The sequence below is a fragment of the Pipra filicauda genome, unplaced genomic scaffold, assembly GCF_003945595.2.
Source record: "Pipra filicauda isolate LSUMZ 115617 unplaced genomic scaffold, ASM394559v2 scaffold413_size774581_pilon, whole genome shotgun sequence".
Taxonomy (NCBI): domain Eukaryota; kingdom Metazoa; phylum Chordata; class Aves; order Passeriformes; family Pipridae; genus Pipra; species Pipra filicauda.
In genome coordinates this window covers 370,714-388,818 of record NW_024104547.1, presented here as the reverse complement: position 1 = coordinate 388,818, position 18,105 = coordinate 370,714, and the positions used below count along the sequence as shown (strand labels likewise).

General features: G+C 47.9%; 1 protein-coding gene across 1 annotated transcript; it reads right to left on the bottom strand.

The window, feature by feature from the left end:
• Positions 1 to 22: 22 nt before the first annotated feature.
• DNAJC18 (DnaJ heat shock protein family (Hsp40) member C18) lies at positions 23 to 14,642 on the bottom strand. The gene is given in 8 exon segments (XM_027745119.2): positions 23 to 2,742; positions 6,237 to 6,409; positions 8,246 to 8,355; positions 9,619 to 9,731; positions 12,711 to 12,896; positions 14,235 to 14,380; positions 14,485 to 14,539; positions 14,542 to 14,642. Coding segments are annotated over 8 exon segments (996 nt in total). The 5' UTR covers positions 14,630 to 14,642; the 3' UTR covers positions 23 to 2,617.
• Between the last annotated feature and the right edge of the window lie 3,463 nt (positions 14,643 to 18,105).

Below are 18,105 nucleotides of genomic sequence, written 5' to 3'. Positions count from 1 at the left end.
CCACGGCACGTACAGGCACGGAGATGTGTCACGTCTTTAATTTAAAAACCCCAAACACATCCACACACACAGACCCACGTCCCAGTGCTCGGTGTTCCCAGGGAACAGGGGCACCCCCCGCTCCGAGCCACCCTCCTGCTCAGGAACACCTTTCCCTCTCTTATTCTGACCCAGCACCCTTTGGAGAAGGGCAGGGATACATTTCCAGCCCACGGGCTCCAGAGAGGACTCTCCTTTTCCCTATGGAGCAGGATGCCCGTGCTGTACAAACATAGCTTGTCCTGTTTGTCACCAGACACCCCAAGCCACACACCCTCTCCCAGCACACACCAGCACCTGACACCCCCCAGTATAAACAAAGAACACTTATTGCTTTGGGAAATGTTTTTACCTCCCAGTCTCACCTCCTGCTCCATCCCAGCCCCCTTCCTAGTTCCAGAGAAGACTCTGTATGACTGTGCTTCCCACAGGAGGTCCCCACCTCCATCAAGTCCTTGGAGATCTTTAGATGGAGAGGTGTGATCTGGTTCCAGTGCAAAATGCTGTGTATGAGTTCAAGCTCCATGCAGGACACGGCAGGTCCAGAGAAGTCACTGGCTTTGGTCTCCCCACCTGCATCCCTCTACAGCTCTGGGACTCCCACAGGAAGGACAGGGAAGATACCAACCCTAGAACCAGGTCCAACCACTTGAACAGACGTCTAATATATTCTACAAGCTATTTAGTAGATAAAAAGCAACATTAATTTTGCTTTCTGTACACACTCGTGCTCAAAGGTGGGAAATACCAGAACTAAGACTGCCTGCTCTGCCAGCCCCCATCCTGGAATAATCAACCCTTAATAACCAATCTAGCCACCATCCTGGAATAATGAACCTTTGCAGACTGGCACCAACCCACTCAAAATGCCCACTGGTGCTCTTCCCATCCCAGGTGCCCAACAAACTCTGCTCAACTTTCCCACCTGCTCCTATAAGGTTTCCTGCAAATAAGATACAAATGTTAATGCTAATATGTAATTTAAAGAGTTACTTTGATGCTTCCCCCTCCATTTTTTGACACACCACCACCCCACAGCAGCACCACTGCTGTACTTGGAATGTTCTCATCACATCTGGAATGTGTCTGGCTCATGTGCAGGAGCACCAAGCCTCAAATCCCTGATACAACCCCCAAATTCCAGTGCACACCCCAGAAAAGCTTCTTTACCTCCCAATTTGTTTGCTGCCCAACCTCCCCCTGCTGTGTGAACAGGACAGGGACACGGAGGGGACACTTTGTGGTACCCACAGTGCCAGTTCCAGCCCACAGGGCCCCTCGGCAGAGCACCTGGACAACACTGCTCCACCAGGCACACGGACACCTGAAGTCTAAGCTTCAAAGGCAGGTTTAATCCTGGCATTTCCCAAACTTTGGAGCACTTTGCTCCCTAGGTTTCAGGCAAGGCCACCTGTGCATCCTGCAGCAGGTTTTAGGAATGGGGCCACACCAGAGCATTGCTCAGATCTCACTGACACCTATTCCCAAGGTCAGAGGGGAGCAGTGCTGTGCTGTGGCTGCCCCAAGCCCCCCACCCTGGAAGAACAGGTCATTCCATGCCTGGCACACACCCGTGGTACCCACCAGAGAAACTGGTGCTCAGCTGGAGTAACACCGGTCTCTGCTGCTCACGGGTAGAACCAGCCTCAAACTGCTCCTCAAAGCCTGACTTTGGAAAGGAGGATCAAGGAAAAACAGGACACTACCACATGGGTCTTTTTCTTTGCAGTACTGATGGCTACAGTGAAACATTCATAACTGCTCAGCAGAGTAAAAATATGCTACATGAGAACTGTACCGGGAAAAGCAGGGCCCCTGGAGCAGCTGGGGAAGAGTGTGCAGATCCAAGTCAGAATGTAACAGCCAGCTTCAAAATATGCCACTGAAAACAGATGAGAAAATCAACATGGTTGTCCTTTCCTTACAGATTTGCAGCCACTGGAATTGGTGCAGTTCACACTCCCATCTTCTTGGTTGTGTTGGTGTCACACGGAGCAGGATGGGCACGGCCCTCCTGTGGAGCAGCACAGGGAACAGTCCCTTGGACAGAGGGAGGGCTGGGAGTGTGCTCAGGTGCTCACCTGGGGCAGGTACCTGTCCCTCCTGCCCTCAGCACTGCACAGGACACTGGAATCACCCCAACAGTCCTTCACAGCGCTGTGGAGGCAGGGACAGCCTGGGTGCTGCAATGGGAAGGGGAGCTGACACCCAGCACCGAGCACAACACTGTCCATGGGATCCACTGCACTGCAGCTCCATGGAAAACATGGAAAGCCGAGGCATGTGCGTGCTCTCCTGGGAAGCACACACTGTTTGGATTCAGAGGGGTTCCAAACCAAGAGAATCTCCCTGGAATGAATGTACAAAGTGCCACTGGTCCTTGGAACCGAGTCTAATGTACAGGATATATTACAGCAAACAGCAGCTCTGCAGCTCGTGCTGGCCCTTCTCTGCACTACATGCAGAAGGACTCCAATATCCACTCCTTACAATAGACTCCTTCCCCTTTTATATGAAGGAAAATAAAAACATAACTTAAAACAGCAATAAATAAAACTATGGAACGTGTGCATTCTGCTCAGCCCCCTTTGTGCATCCCGATCAGACTGGAGAGCTTCTCACAGTGCTCAAGTTTCAGGGATTCTGCTTTCTGTTTTAACCTCTCATCTCTGTAGAGCTTGGCCAAATTGGACAAGTCAGACTCTGAAAGATGAAAAAAAAAAAAAAAAGATGTATTAGGATGAAGCCGTGAGCCTCCTTAAAGAACTGTTTCTCAGTGCTTTGTTATCCTTGTGGCACTTGTTAATTCTAATTTTGCTGGGTATTGAATCCAGGGAGGTGAAGAGTTACCCGAGGGACTTGTCTGAAAGGCCTCCGTGCCCTTTCATTAACAATCTCAAATGTACTTTGCATATTTGTTCCCCTTCTTCTCAAAAGCAACATAAAACTGAAATAATCCCATTGTTTAAATTATTTCCCCCCAGTAATTCAGAGAAGTTTCTTTTGCTGATTAGCTGAGGAAGTCTTAAAATAGCTTTCTCCCTGAAGAATAATTTAGCTGCAGGATTAGATGCACTGAGGAGAAAAGCAGTAATTTACTTCTGAAAAGGTCAACCTTTCCGTAAGCACAGGCTACCTGATGACACTCAATTTTTCAAAGAGCTTTTATACACCTCACAAGCCCCTCATTTCACAAAATTATTCAGAGTGGAAAGAACTTCAATAGGTCCTTTCATGCCTTACGTCCTGTGTCCCTGTCCCACTGAAATTTAAAGCCATTTAACCCTCCACCCACTTACTGAAAAGCTTCCCAAACTGTCAGGCATGAACAGTTCATTTTAGAGCAGGAACCCATTGGCAGGTTTATAACCCAAATGCCACTCAGGCAGTGCTGGGTACACAGCCTTGACAAGCCTCCAGCAAAACCAGACTTGGGTAATTGTCTCTGAGTCCAGAGTCCCTGGAATTGTGCAGTGGAGAATCTCAGTTTCCACTTATCCAATTGGGAAAAATTATTCCCTGCGCTTTTGACAGGGTTTATTCCATCACATCTGCTCCTTGTGGGTTTCAATCTTCTACAGAGTTGTTCCTTTGAACTTTTCTCTTTAAGGACATCCTAAAATACTGAATTTCTGTTACGTTTAGACTGGATATTGGGAAGAAATCTTTCCCTGTGAGGGTGGGGAGGCCCTGGTACAGGTTGCCCAGAGAAGCTGTGGCTGCCCCTGGATCCCTGGAAGTGTCCAAGGACAGGTTGGACAGGGCTTGGAGCAACCTGGGCTGGTGGAAGGTGTCCCTGCCATGGCAGGGGTAGAACTGGATAAGCTTTAAGATGCCTTCCAAGCCAACCCATCACGATTCTATGACACATATCCTGATTCTCTGTTTTCAGTTGCCTCTTTGTGACCTGGAGCTCTTTGGAGCCACACTTTACAACTGTGCTATCCAGCTGAAACATTCCTGTAAAAACCTGGGATCTGCTTTTTGTACTTAATTGTGTCAGAGGTTTCAGAAGACCCAAACCCAGAGCACAGACAACTTTCACACACTGCTCTGCTGAGAAGGGGAGTCCTGTTTGGTGCAGCACTATAAAAGCAACTGGCTGAACAAGATGCCAACCCGTTACTTTTAAAATTTTCCTTCAGGTTGTTGAACACCAGGTAGCACTTTCCAAATCATAAAATCAAGGACTTTAAAACCGAACTGTTCCTGAGTAACTCATCTCTGTCCATTTTGCTGGTGCTAAAGAGAAATGCACCCTCAGTAAACACAACAAATGTACTATTAATAGGCATTCAACTGACAAAAAGCTGAGCACACTAAGTCAAACACTTCAACAAGGATTAAGAGACCAATGCTGTGGAGCAACAGCTGACTGAGAACTGCCTCAACATCTCCAGAGCTTTTCTCCAGCACTCCACACCGTATTCACAGTTTATTTTTGCAAAGTGAGCCCAACCTCAGCTGTGCCCCTTACCTGCTCACTGGCCTGGATGGAATCACTCTGAAAATGCTTAGTTTGAATTACAGTGGTGTCCTCAGGCTACTGCTAATTGTGGACACTGTAAATGTATTTGCAGATGGGTGACTAATACAATCTCTAAGTGTACAGAGCTCAGGAGGAGCAGGGCTTGGCAGGCATTTGGCATTCCCTGCTGGATCATCTCCCCCTCTCTGACAACTGGTCTCCCCTAGACTCCCAAACCCTGTCCTTATTTTGGGGCTTGGCTCTCCTGAGCTCCAGGTCTACATGAAAGAGACAACTTTCAGTTGCACAAGATCAATTAAAAGGATTTTTGTGCAAGCCTACATTTATGAGTATTAACAGCCAAATTACACTCACAGGCTGCTCCTGCCAGCCACAGATGCTTGAAGGTCACAAGTCAAGCACACTAAAAACTTCAGGATTTTTGTGGTCTTATGTTATGGGTTCTTTTCCTTTTTAACTTCAGAACCTATGTCTGTTTATTTCTCTTTAAAGCAGGATTGGTAACTTTTAAGTTTTAAACCAAAACAAGCCTTCCCATGAAAAACCTGTGAAGAGTTTGGAGTCAGCAACACTGTTGTTACCTCTTCTCTAGGGTTAAACAAGTCTCGTTTGGACAAACTGTGTTTCCAATAATGATGCAACTGGTAAAGAAACTGAAAACAAGTGCAAAGGCACTTTTTAGCAGTGTGCTGAGGACTGTTTCACACAGAGCAATTTAGAAAGCCCCACCAGTGTGTGAAAGCAGTTTGCTATTGAATATTCTCAGAGACACAACTTGTTCCAGTTTCCTTTATACACAGCAGCACTTTGTGTTTACTCATTTAAAGGTGATGAGTTTTTTAGCTGAAAAAAAAATCTGTCACAACATCCCAACATCAGCTACTCCTTGTAATTTTATTTTTGTTACTTGCCAAAGAAGCAGGGATTTGCTCTGTTTTCAATGAACCAGATTAGCAGTAATTAATAGGTAAGTAATGCAATATGTGGGTAAAATGCCTTAAAATATGGGGTTCACATGCCTTTATTCACATCACTGAGTGACTCATGGCTGATTGAGAATAACGAGTTTGAATGCTCACATCTGTGTTCTCCCTTCCTGCACTCAATTCTTGTTTTTAAAAGACTTGACTGTGGTGAAAAGCATGATCTCAAACTCATCTAAAGATAGAAAATGCAAATAACACACAAACTGAGCACAGAAGCACAGCTCTGGAAACTGAAACCAGGAACACAGCCCACTCAAGAGAGCCAAGAGCACCTGGACAGGCTACGGGCTCTCCTGGGGAAGTTTTAAGGGAAAAGTCAGAGAAACTCCTCATGGAGCCAGTCTGCTCCAGCAAAGGAAACATGGAATAGGTGATGTCTCAAGATCTTTTCTAGCCTAACCATCTGTCAGGGCTAGATAAATGTGGTGGGTTCTGTGTTGAAAACATCATCACTAAAGGTTATTCGAGCATAAAAACCGAGTGGAAAAAAAACATCTCAAATGGTGAAATCTACTTTCCACTCATCACTTAAAATGTATTTTGACTGATCTCAAGAAAAGCCAATTCAGTGTTAAGAGGAGATATGAGACACCTCAAAGCAGGGCAAGGTTGAGATGTGAGCTTTGCAAACTGAGGCTAAAACCAGCAGCACTTTGCGAGGCGCAGCCACCGCCCAGCCCCCGGCGGGTCCTGGGCACACACCTGGGACAGAAAGAACTTACTTTGCTGTTTCTCCTTCCAGCAGCTGGTCTGAATATAGTCTATGTAATCCTTTTCAACTGTCTTCTCGAGCTCTTGGAGTTCTGCTCCTTGATAATTCTTCTCGAAGTTCCTATCGACATAGTAAGGCACCTGCAAGTTCTCTGTTTCTCTGATGATGACGTGGCCGATGGACCTGTGGGCACACAGAGAAAACAGATGTTTGAGCAGTTCAACCCTAAAGAAATCAAGAGCTGTTTCTCCACACTGGCATTTCCAGAGGACAGTATTTAGAGCCATGTTTTTACAGTTAATTTCTGCAGGATTATGGCTCCCTCAACCATCCAGTAAGGAAATTACAAGTCTCGGGCACAGCAAGCTGTGCATTACAAACAGAATCCACCCCCTGCTAAAACCACCGGAAAATATCTAATGTTTGGAAAGACCTACAAAGAACTGACACTGCTCCTTCTGAACACTGTGTTTGTTCCCAACAGCTCACTCAAGACACTTCCAAAATATCAGAGCAAATTTTAACTGTGAACTCTCCAGACACCTCCTTCTGTTTGCTGGGGATTCCTGGTAAACTCAGTCCAGAAATCCATGGGGATTGATAACTAAGGTAGAGATTATAAAGACTTGGGGCACAATGCAATTGGATCTGGATTTTCCTGTTTTCTGGATCCTTTAGTAGAACTAAAAATTAGCAGGGGAGATTCTAATTACACTTTTCTTCAGGGTTTTATAATCATCAGTAAGCAAAGTGGGGAAGAATTAGCCCCTCTGACACAGTCACTGGACCAAACTCCATTCTTAGACCGAATTTCCTTATTTGAGCAAAGATACCCAGGCATTTGCTCAAATCACTGCCCACAGACAGAGGCAGGCAGCCAAAACACAAAGGTTACACTCTACTCAATGGAATCCTGTTTGCCCCTTCTTCCTGGACTCTCTCACTGTCTCAGAGGTGTCCACTCTCTTTAAAGAAACAACTGCTTCTAGTTTTTAAGCTGTTTTTTAAGGTTATGATTTAGAGAAATGACCCAACTGTGTGCCAGGCTCAGGCCTGACTATCTCACACCAGCAGGAGAAGGGGAGGCAGTGAAGAAAAGCAGGAGAGATCAGCTGCTGTGGGGGCAGCGTGGGAGGTTCCACATGGGACTGGCAGATAGCAAAAACACTCCCTGGAAAAAAAAAAGCACCCAAAAAACAACCACCCTCCTGCTCTTCTGCGAGGGCCTCACACTGACATCTTGTGGCAAAATGATGAGAGGTGCTGGGCTACTCTGACAGCAGAGGGAGGGGACAGACCTGGACCTGAGGAGTTTTACTCCTAGAAGGGAGCAAGGGGTGTGTTTGGAGCTCTCTGCTGGTTCCCCAAAACCTGCCAATCCTACTTCTGGCTCAGTAAGAGCCAGTGAAGGTGAGCTCTTTCCCACTAGAGAGATTCCTTCCTGCCAGCACTGTTTTTTCCTCTGCCTCACAATCTCAAATTACAGCAGCTCTGGTGGTGGTCCTTCTGCTTCCAGAGCTGATCAGCTCCCCAGGGTCCTGCTCCTCTACAGAAATTAAACCAGGGCATTTCAAGGCTTTAATGATTTGTGGAGCTTCCAGTGGAATTCATGCTCCAGAGCAGATTTGGATTCATACTGCACACCACAGGCTTCATTATTTAACTGCTTTCCAGAGGCACCTCAGTGGTGGTCCACAGATTCCAGGAGCTGGGCGGACCAGAGGCTGATCTACACCCACATTTATCCTCCTGTATCACAGTGCAAAACCATTTCACACCAGCTGAGGAAGGTTTCTGGTCTGGTGCCTCTCTCTGTTCAGCAATAAAGCTCACCACAGGTAACTTCACAGCTCAGGGGAACTCGTCAGGGCAGACTGTTGGTATTTCCCTATTTATGAACTGATAACAGTTGCTGGAAAGAGCAGAACATTAACATGAATTCTGCTATCAAATCCAACTTCCTTCTGCCTCCCTATTGCACACAGCAAGAACAGAAAAACGTGTTTTTAAAGCACTTACGACTTGTAGAATAAGCTGTAGGGAGGGTTGGTGGCCATCAGCTGGGTTATCACTGACACTACTATGATGATGAACACTGGCATCAACTGGATGAATGCAGAATAGGAATTCTGAAAAGAACAAGAATTAGTAGCCAAGGGAAGAGAGATGGAAAAAGAGGCATCTGTTCACAGAAACCAGGCTATCTATCACAGATCAACAATGTATTACATGTAAACTGAAAAAAAGAGGAAGTACTTTGGGATTTCGAGAGGGATGACACTGTAATTTCAAAATAACCTTTATTAATAATCTCAGACATCTCTTGACAACCATTTTCTTTCAATTATCTTTTCCTCTACCCCTTCCTTCACAAGGCAATAGACACCCACAGCACTGTCAGTGCCCAGCTGACAATCCAACCTGCAGGAACACACTGCAATTCCCATGTTCTACAGCTTTCCAGGCACTCTCTGAAGGTTGCTACACCCATTCTAAAGATCTCAACCTCTGTTCAAGCACTGGATTTAATGGCTGAGCAGTAAACAGTTAAGAGGCCACATGTGCTGTAACCTGGGACAGGATGCAAATGCAACAAGAGAGTGGAAAAGTATCAAAGGGAAAACACAGATCTTTCCTCCTGCTCTTTGATTTCTTTCTAAACCGGCTTCTAAAATGCTAGGAGGAGGAAAATAAAGCATGCAGCTATTCAGGCTTTGCCCTCTGCCCTGGGATAGCAACGAGGATTCCTGATGTAGGTGGGATTCATTTGCCCTGTTTGCTGTCAGCTGTATCCGTTTCTTTTTTCAGAGGCTAAGAGACTCACAAGGGAAAACTCCTCTTCCTTGGAGAATGATTCCCTGAGCTTAACAGTCAGTCTCCAGAGGGAGATTCTGCCAAGAGAGGTGGCACATGTGTATGTGCACTGGCAACAAAAGACACCCTGTCTCACCTGGAGGTCTCAGTTGGCAGAAATGTATCCCAGAGCCATCCTGCCCCGGGCTGGAAGAGGCTTGTGCAGCACCTGGGTGCTCATTTACTGAAGGCTTAAATACACCTTGAGGACAAACAGCAAAAGCCAGTGCTTCCACACCCATTACCAGGCCCCATTTGGACTAATTGTTGTTGGATTACCAAACATTAGAGCTTGAAAAAAGAAGCAGCAGCAAACCCCTGGATGACAGAAACTGGAAGGCATGTAATCCTATAAATACAAAGTATTTTTAAAGCAGTGATTAATAAAAGCCAATCCAGTCACGTAAAAAACACCCCCTGTGGGTGCAGTGCTTGAGAATAAACACTGAGCACTCAAGCATGGGAAGGTGTGTCCTGGCTTCAGGTCTCCCTCACCCTGGTGAGATATTTAAGCCCAGGAGATCCCTCCTCCTGGCTACCTGTGGCCTGTTGTCTTCCTCCTCCTGCTCCTGTGTCCATGCCCTTTCAGTCCGGTGCCTCCGTGGGTAATAATGTGCATCTCTGGCTACATTTGAGAACATGTGGATATTTCCTGTAAAAGAAAAGTCACATTTCATGGCACTCACCTGTACTCCTCGGTTTCTGTTTAATTATCCAGGTTGATACTACACAGCCTGATGACATTTGTGAGACCTCACACCAAAAAGCACAGCCAACCTCTGACTGAAATGACAAAACAACATGTCATTCCAAAAAGCCTACCAGAGAAATTGCAAAGTGTGCCCCAAGTCCATCTTAATTTAAATCACACTGCAGAGACATGTTCTGATTTTTATGATTGTATCTCATATTTTAATGCTGGTTTTGTCACATTCACTTGCAAGGCTGTGGCAGGAAAATGAATTTGCTTCTCCAGGCTCAGGTCATGAATTACAGCCTCCCATAATTACTGAATGTGCTTTTCTACTCATTTCTATTTCCTCTGCCTTCAAGCCATTAATGGTTTCACTTAATTATTTTATCATAAGGAGAGAGATTTTAAAAAAATAGCTTTTCGAGTGAAAAAAGGAGAACAATTCAGGATTTCCTTTCTTGCACGTGGAATGCAGTTGATTTATTTTTAAAAATTCTAAAATGAGGAAAGAATTGTATGTGCTGCTTCGATTTGAAGCTCCAACTCTGATTTTATCACCATATGAATATCTTAATAATAGCTTTGCTCTCCTCCTTTGAAATTCAGCATGTCTTTGTGTTAGAGAATTGGAAATCTATGGCTTATCATCACAACAGAAATGCAAATCTATTTTTAAGCCCTGGGAAAGATGTCACATTATTTTACACTCTTCCACTGTCCTTTTTCGAGCTTCCCAAAGAATTCTGCAAGAAACCTGGGCGAAGGTGACCTTTGCTGTTGTGTTAAACCTCTGTTCCAGTGCTTGCTCAAGGATTTTTCCAAGGCATGTGTGCCATCAGAGCTCCAAGCCAGGCTGTCTCCAAGGAGGAAAGTTTCTTTTTGGTAAAAAGACAGTATTTTATCAAGCTATGAAAAAAGAAGCAAGTTTTGGAATAGAAGAATGGCTTTTACAGGGTGCCTAGAGAAGAGTTATCCCAAATTCCAAGTTTCTCCAAGAATTTCTGCCAGGAGTTTCTTTCCTTCCATGTGCATTTATTTTTCATGAGAAGGACATTCAAGTTGTAGCCTCTCCCCATTAGAACTGTGCCATGTGGAGTCTCCCTTGAGTTTTATCACAGTTAACATTTTAACTTTTAATATTTTTCCACTGAATATCCACAGAGGAAAACTGCACAGTAAAACCAAAGCCACAAACCTGCCCACAAATGCCATACAAATGAGTTGACACCAACACCTCTAATTTGGATTTCCAGAGAGCCTGGTGACAGCAAAGTGTCACAAAACAAACACCAGCACAAACTTCAGCTCAGGCAAGTCCTACTTAGTGCTACAACGGTTTAAAAAAATGTTCTCTTTATATCAACTACCTCTTACTAGCAATTCTCTTGCTAAACAGAATCCGTGAGGACTTTCCCTATTTGGAAAATTGCTAAACTGGTAATTTTCCATAACTTAAAACTTACTTTTACATTAGGAAAATGTACATAAATTTACATCCACACACTTTTTTGGTGAGGAAACCATTGTTTACTACCAACACCAACTACTATGAAATAGCTGTTTCTTTCCTTATTCTTTGCCATTTGGCTCAAAATTCCCATTTTCTCCTTTGTGCCACTCTCCCTGACAAACCTGCCATGCCCAGTACCCAAATTCCTCCTGCAGCTCCTCAGTTTCCTGTCCTCAGTTCCAAGCATCCCTGTCCCCCACATTACCAAGCAGTCCCATTCCACGAGGGCAACGTTCCACAAAAGGCACACACAGGTGCAATTCCTTGCACAGCCAGGAATGGAAAACTTGCAGACTCTGGATGGAATTACACCATGTTGGGGTTGGCTCACTTTGCACATTTACTGATGCACATTTAGGAACAACCTGAGGTCCCCTGGCAGCAAGATGCACCACTCACACTAAGGTTATGGGGAGCTTGTAAGTAACTACCTGTGTCTGTGGCTTCAGGCTGTAGTAAGTGGTGTGTATGTCACTTTATGTGACACCTGGGAGGGGAAAAGTTTACAGGAATGCTAAAGCAATTCCTTAGATGCTGCCAGGAACACCCTCGAGCTCACCACACCTTTCAGATTTACTTTTAATCCACAGATCTTGTGGTATCTTTCTATTTTTCCTACAAATACAAAAGCCAAGGCTGGACTGAGACATGCCCGGAGCTACTACAGGTGCAGCTCCACTGCTGTGTTACTGGATCCTGCATATCCACGGACAGTCTATCCTGGCAGGGAGCACTTGCTGAGCTCCCAAGCTTGAATTTCATTCCAGCACACAGGAACGTGCCAGGAAGGCACAGGAGCTTCCCTGCTTAGAGAGGCACTGAGATCACAACTCCAGCAGCTGTGCCATGCCGGCCTGGAATGCTGGAAGGTGCCTCAAGTACAACCCAATCATGGAATGGTTAAGGTTGGAAAAGACCTCTGAGGTGACTGAGTCCTGCCATCACCTAAGACACCTCTGATCCGTTCCCATTCACACTTTATTTTATCTCCCATACCACTGCTGGCTTCAGATGATGGAGGGAATAAAAGAAAGGTAGAAAACAATTCCAGAAAGGTTTCTGCTCTTTTCAAATGTATAATCAATTCCATGAGCAGTCCCCAAGGGAAGCTGACCTTCCTTTATGGTTTACAGAATCACAAAATATCCCAAGTTGGAAAGGATCCACAAGGATCATCCAGTCCAACCCCTGGCCCTGCACAGGCCCAGCCCCAAGAGTCACCCCCTGTGCCCCAGAGGATCAGCCAAACCCTCCTGGAGCTCTGGCAGCCTTGGGGCTGTGCCCACTGCCCTGGGGAGCCTGGGCAGTGCCCAACCAGCCTCTGGGGGAAGAACCTTTGGCTGAGATCCAACCTGAGCCTGCCCTGACACAGCTCCAGCCATTCCCTCGGGTTTAGTGTCAGCCCACTGCACTTCAAAACCACTGACCTGTAGGAAAATGCCCACCAAAAAACACATTGAATATTTCTTCTGGTGTAATGTCTGCTTCAAACTCTGTGTAGTAATTGTAGTGCCTGGCCTGGCCAGTGCTGACATGCTCTTGGTCGCTCCCCAGTTCATCGTATCGCAGTCGCTTCTCAGGGTTGCTCAGAACTGCAAAAGCATTGCCTATTGCTGGAGAGGGAATTAAAACAAGCATTTTAATCAACATTTCCAGACCTCTGACTTTTATAAGCAGTGCAGCAAAAAAAAAAAACCCAAACAAGCATAGAAAAGTCATGCTTGACCAAAGATTGAGTCACTTTTGAAAGAACAGCACTGGAATTACCTGTGATGGAAACTACTTCCTGCTGCCCCTGATGCCAAGAGAAAGTGCTAAAGTATATGGAGAGACCTGAAATATTCATAAAACCGAGGTGAGTCTCCACTTCAGCCAAGAAAGTGGGTGAGAATGCAACATTTTCTCAGCTCAAACCAAGCCCTGCTATAGAAGTGCACCTCCATATACCACACACAGTCAACACAAAGTTAATAACTGGAGAGACTAATTAAAATGCAGAGTGATATTCCAAGTTTTTCCTGCTGGCAGAGGTGCTCCTGAAGCTGTGCAGCACATCTACTTCACACTTCACACCCAACCACCCAGAAGTATTTGTTTGGTTCATCTTCCTCTTTGATCTCTGACAGAACAAGTTCATTGAGAACTACAACCCAAACACAAACAAACAAAGAAAAGCCCTTCAAAAGCTCCTTAACAGACTATGAATGAATCACTTGCTTTCCTCCTGCTGTGCTGTAACACAGGATGGAAAGGGCAAAGGATGTAAGAGTTTAGATGGCAACAGGGTCAGTACAGAACTGAAATTTTTCTGAGAAGTCCAGACACAGCATATTGGATTAAATTTTATAGGTTTGCATAGATATCGTATAAATGTATTGACAAGGAGCAGTTTTTGATTACACAACACCCCATTCTCCTGCATGCCCAGTCTTAGTTCCAAGCCTCGTTTTGAACCCTTCACAGAATCCTGGAATGGTTTGGGTTGGAAAGGACCTGAAAGATCATCTCATCCACCCCCTGCCATGGGCAGGGACACCTTCCACCAGCCCAGGTTGCTCCAAGCCCTGTCCAACCTGGCCTTGGACGCTTCCAGGGATCCAGGGGCAGCCGCAGCTTCTCTGGGCAACCTGTGCCAGGGCCTCCCCACCCTCACAGGGAACAATTTCTTCCCAATACCCCATCTAGCCCACTGTCAGTGTGAACCCATTCCTCCTTGGCCTGTCACCTCGTGCCACTGCAAAATCCCTCAGAAGTTCTCGCAATGAGACCTGAGGTACATTTCCCTCTGTTTCTGATAGAAATGCTGTATTTTGCAGAGGAAAATGCAAACCCTGCCGAGCCGCAGGGGGTTCTGTGTGGCCGCCGGTGTGTCCGCGGCACCCGCGGCCTCTGCAGGTGCGGCCGCTCGGCCCCCCACGGAGCCCCCCGGGCCCCTCACGGAGCCCCCTCACCTTTGAAGGCCTCGGTGGCCCCGGGCGCGCGGTTCTTGTCGGGGTGGAACTTGAGGGCGAGCCGGCGGTACGCGCGCTTCAGCTCCTCCTCGCCGGCGTCCCTGCTCACGCCCAGGATCTCGTAGTAGTCCCGGCACCGCTTGATCCTGGCGGCCGACACACGGTTATCCCCGGGGCCCGCTCCCCGGGGCCCGCTCCCCGGGGCCCGCTCCCCCGGCCCCGCTCCCCGCCGCCCCCCGGCCCCGCTCACCGCCGCACCCCGTCCAGCTGCTCGGCCGTGTAGGTCATGTCTGCCCGGGGCCGCGCCCCCGCTCACCGCCCGCCGCCCCGCGCCGCCATCTTGTGCGCGGGGGCTGCCGGGAGCGGCCCCGCCGGGAATGGCGGCGTGACGTCATGGCGCGGCGGTGACGTAATGAGCGGCTCTGAGGGGAGCGGGGGATGACGTCAGAGCGGCCCCGGGGCGGGGGGACCCTGTGTGGGACCGGGCACGGCGTGTGCCGGGCGGGGACAGCGCTGAGAGCAGGATGGCAGCGTTGGGGATGTCATGGGATCATGGAATGTCCTGAGCTGGAAGGGACCCACAAGGACCATCCAGTCCAATCCTTGGCCCTGCACAGGCCCAGCCCCAAGAGTCACCCCCTGTGCCCCAGAGGATCAGCCAAACCCTCCTGGAGCTCTGGCAGCCTTGGGGCTGTGCCCACTGCCCTGGGGAGCCTGGGCAGTGCCCAACCAGCCTCTGGGGGAAGAACCCTTGCCTGAGATCCAACCTGAGCCTGCCCTGACACAGCTCCAGCCATTCCCTGGCTGCTGTCCCTGGTCCCCCCAGAGCAGAGCTCAGTCCCTGCCCCTCCTCTGCCCCTGCCCAGGCAGTTGGAACTGCACTGAGGTCTCCCCTCAGTCTCCTCTGCTCCAGCTGAACACACCAAGTGCCCTCAGCTGCTCTTGTGTGGTCTCTCCAGACCCTTCCCCATCCTCGTGTCCCTCCTTTGGACACTCTCCAACAGCAGAGAAGGCCCTGGGGGGGGTGCTGGTGCCAGGGGCTGGACATGAGCCCAGGGGAGCCCAGGGGGGCAAGAGGCCAGTGGCCCCTGGGCTGTGCCAGCCATGGTGTGGCAGCAGGGCCAGGGCAGTGACTGTCCCTGTGCTGGCCCTGCTGAGGCCCCTCCAGGGCTGTGTCCAGTTCTAGGCCCCTCACGGCAAGGAAGACGTTTCCCAGCTGCCTTTATCATTGCTAATACTGCTGCTGGTTTCCCCTCATCCCACCTGCCAGAGACACCTTCCTCTAGCCCAGGATGCTCCAAGTCCCTTCCAACCTGGCCTTGGACACTTCCAGGGATCCAGGGGCAGCCACAGCTTCTCTGGGCAACCCGTGCCAGGGCCTCACCCTCTGTGTAAGATTCTCAAGGGTCTGTGGAAAGAAGGAGGTCAAAGGAAGGAAAACTTGAGCAGTGGCGAGATCCCATGGGATCTCAGAGGTCTGCAGAGATGTGTTAAAGCTTGATACTCACTAAAAACCTGCTTGTGGTGTTCCATGCGTGGAGTCACAGGTCTCTGGAATCTGGAGCTCTGGGTTCACCTAATTGGAAATCACCTGGGACTTTGTGCTTAAGCAAATTCACCAGTCTGGCAGAGGCTGGGTGAGTGATGGCATTTTACTTTTCATGAATGTTACCAGAAAAGCTGTACTTATTAAAAAACAACTTATCAAACTCCCTGGTGCAGATGTTAAAGGTAGAAAATGTGTTGGCTCTTAGCATGAGTTGTGAAAACATTGCATGTATTTTGCTGAACACTTCCTTGCCAGCTGCAAAGCACAGCTACCTCCCACACTGCACATGCCAGCAAACATCTCTTATCCATCCTATTAGATTAAATCAGGCTCAATTACAATGTTTCACTGAACTGTGCAGGGGAATGTGTGCAGCAATACCCCTTCTGAGTGCTTGGCTAGGTCCTTTTTTCCATAATGTCACAGTTTACCTTCAGGGTTGATGGATGATGTTGCTCCTGTTAGGGGAGCCAGTATCTCACTGTGCTGCTGCTGCACAGACAAGGTTCTCCCAAGGTCTGTGCTGGTGGAACTGGTGCAGCTTCCAAGCAGGAGTCACGGTGAAGATGGGCAGAGGTAGTGCAGGGTTAGTGCTTCAGTACCTTACTCTGCTGAATGAGGCAGCTGAGACCTCCAGAAATACCCAATGGGGCATCATTTCTCTCACGTGGATGCTGGGGGTGGACATCCCCACTCTCCTCCTGTGAGGATTTTGCTGAAGGTGGTGAATGAGTATGGCTGGGGCTGAACCAGCTCAGGCTGTGACCAGCAGGCTCCAAACAGGAGCTACTGCCCTGGGGAACCCAATGAAGGGCTGTCCTTGGGGTGCCTTTGTGTGGTAAGATACATGCAGGTACCCCCAAAAATGCCAAGGCAGTGGAAAGAATCCAAAAGGTTTATTCTGAAGTCGAGAATGCTAAAAACTCCCAAAGAGAACCTGCAGCAGCTGCAAAAGTGCTGGGCCTGAGAAAGCCTCCTGTTCCCTTCCAGGCCTCTTATCTTCTCTGTCCTCCCCCAGGCCCTCCCCAAAGAAAAGGCCTGTAACACTGTGAGGGTTTATTTCTCCTCAGACCAGAGAGAAAGACTGTAGCTTTCTCTGGAATGCAGCAGGAAAAGAAACATCCAACTATCTTTGAAAAAAGGGGTTTCTTCTTAGGCAGAAAGTCTCCTTAAGCGAAACATCTAATTAAGCTCTAATGTCCTCAAAGTGAAATCTTCCAGAAAAAGGGTATTTACCCCTGCAGCCTTGGGGGTGCACTGGTGGTTCCTGGGGCTCTGCTGAGCTGGGGGTTCTGGCTGGATGAGGATGCTGCTCTTCTGGTCTATCAGGAAGCTCTGGGAAAGCAGTGGTGGAGACGATGGGAGCTCTCCCAAGCACACTTGTGCTGCCAGACTCCAGGAGCTCAAGTAGCTCAGCATTTTGCATGTGGCCACTGGGTTTTACACTCAGCTAAACCCCTGTTTATGCAGAGGCTTCATTCCTCACACTTCAGATGAGTGTTTAAGCACGTGGGAAGGCAGTGATCTGCCTGCCTGAAGCTCAGGTATTAATAATAAAGTCTTTAAGACAGCAAATTGTATTTCAGCAGCACCTTTAATTCATGGCTCTCCAAATGCTGTACAGACACGGACTAATGTAGCCTCACAACAACCCTGTGAAGCAGGTGGGTGTGATCATCCCCACCACTGTGGGGACAATGAGGGCACCAGGGATAAGGGGCTTGGAGTATCATACTGGGATTTGACCTAGAACTTGGCCATTTAAGTCTCCTCAGGTCTTCGGATCAGGCTTTCCTAACACGCAGCTTTGACTTGACGTGGGGCTACGCTGATTAACGAGCCCGTGACTGCCTGGCACAGACTGTAAAGGCCCTTAGTGAAGTAGGTGGTGCCTTGGTGCTTCTTGCTGCTGGATTTATTCTGAGTGTTTGAAGGCATCTCAAAAATAGAGTTAGATATCAACCACTGAGCATGGCAGGCTGTAAAGCATGGAGAAAGCCCTTAGGCCCCAGGTGGGGAAGCTATGTAGGACACTATATGTATTGATCAGAAAGGACAAAATAATTTATATATAAAATCCACCCTCGCTCTTTCCACAAAGGAAAAAAAAGAAAAAGAACCTAGAAAGTCACTGCTGGTTGTGATGTCTCAGCTTCATTCTCTGGGCTCTTCATAGCACCTGGCAAAAGAACAAGACATGGTGCATCAGCAGCCTGTTTGGGCTGGCAGAGGGAGTTCAAAGCATTGTGTTCTCCCAAACTCAATCCCAGCTTTAAAACAAGTGAAAATGATGTGAAATCCTCATGTGGGATGGATGTGAGG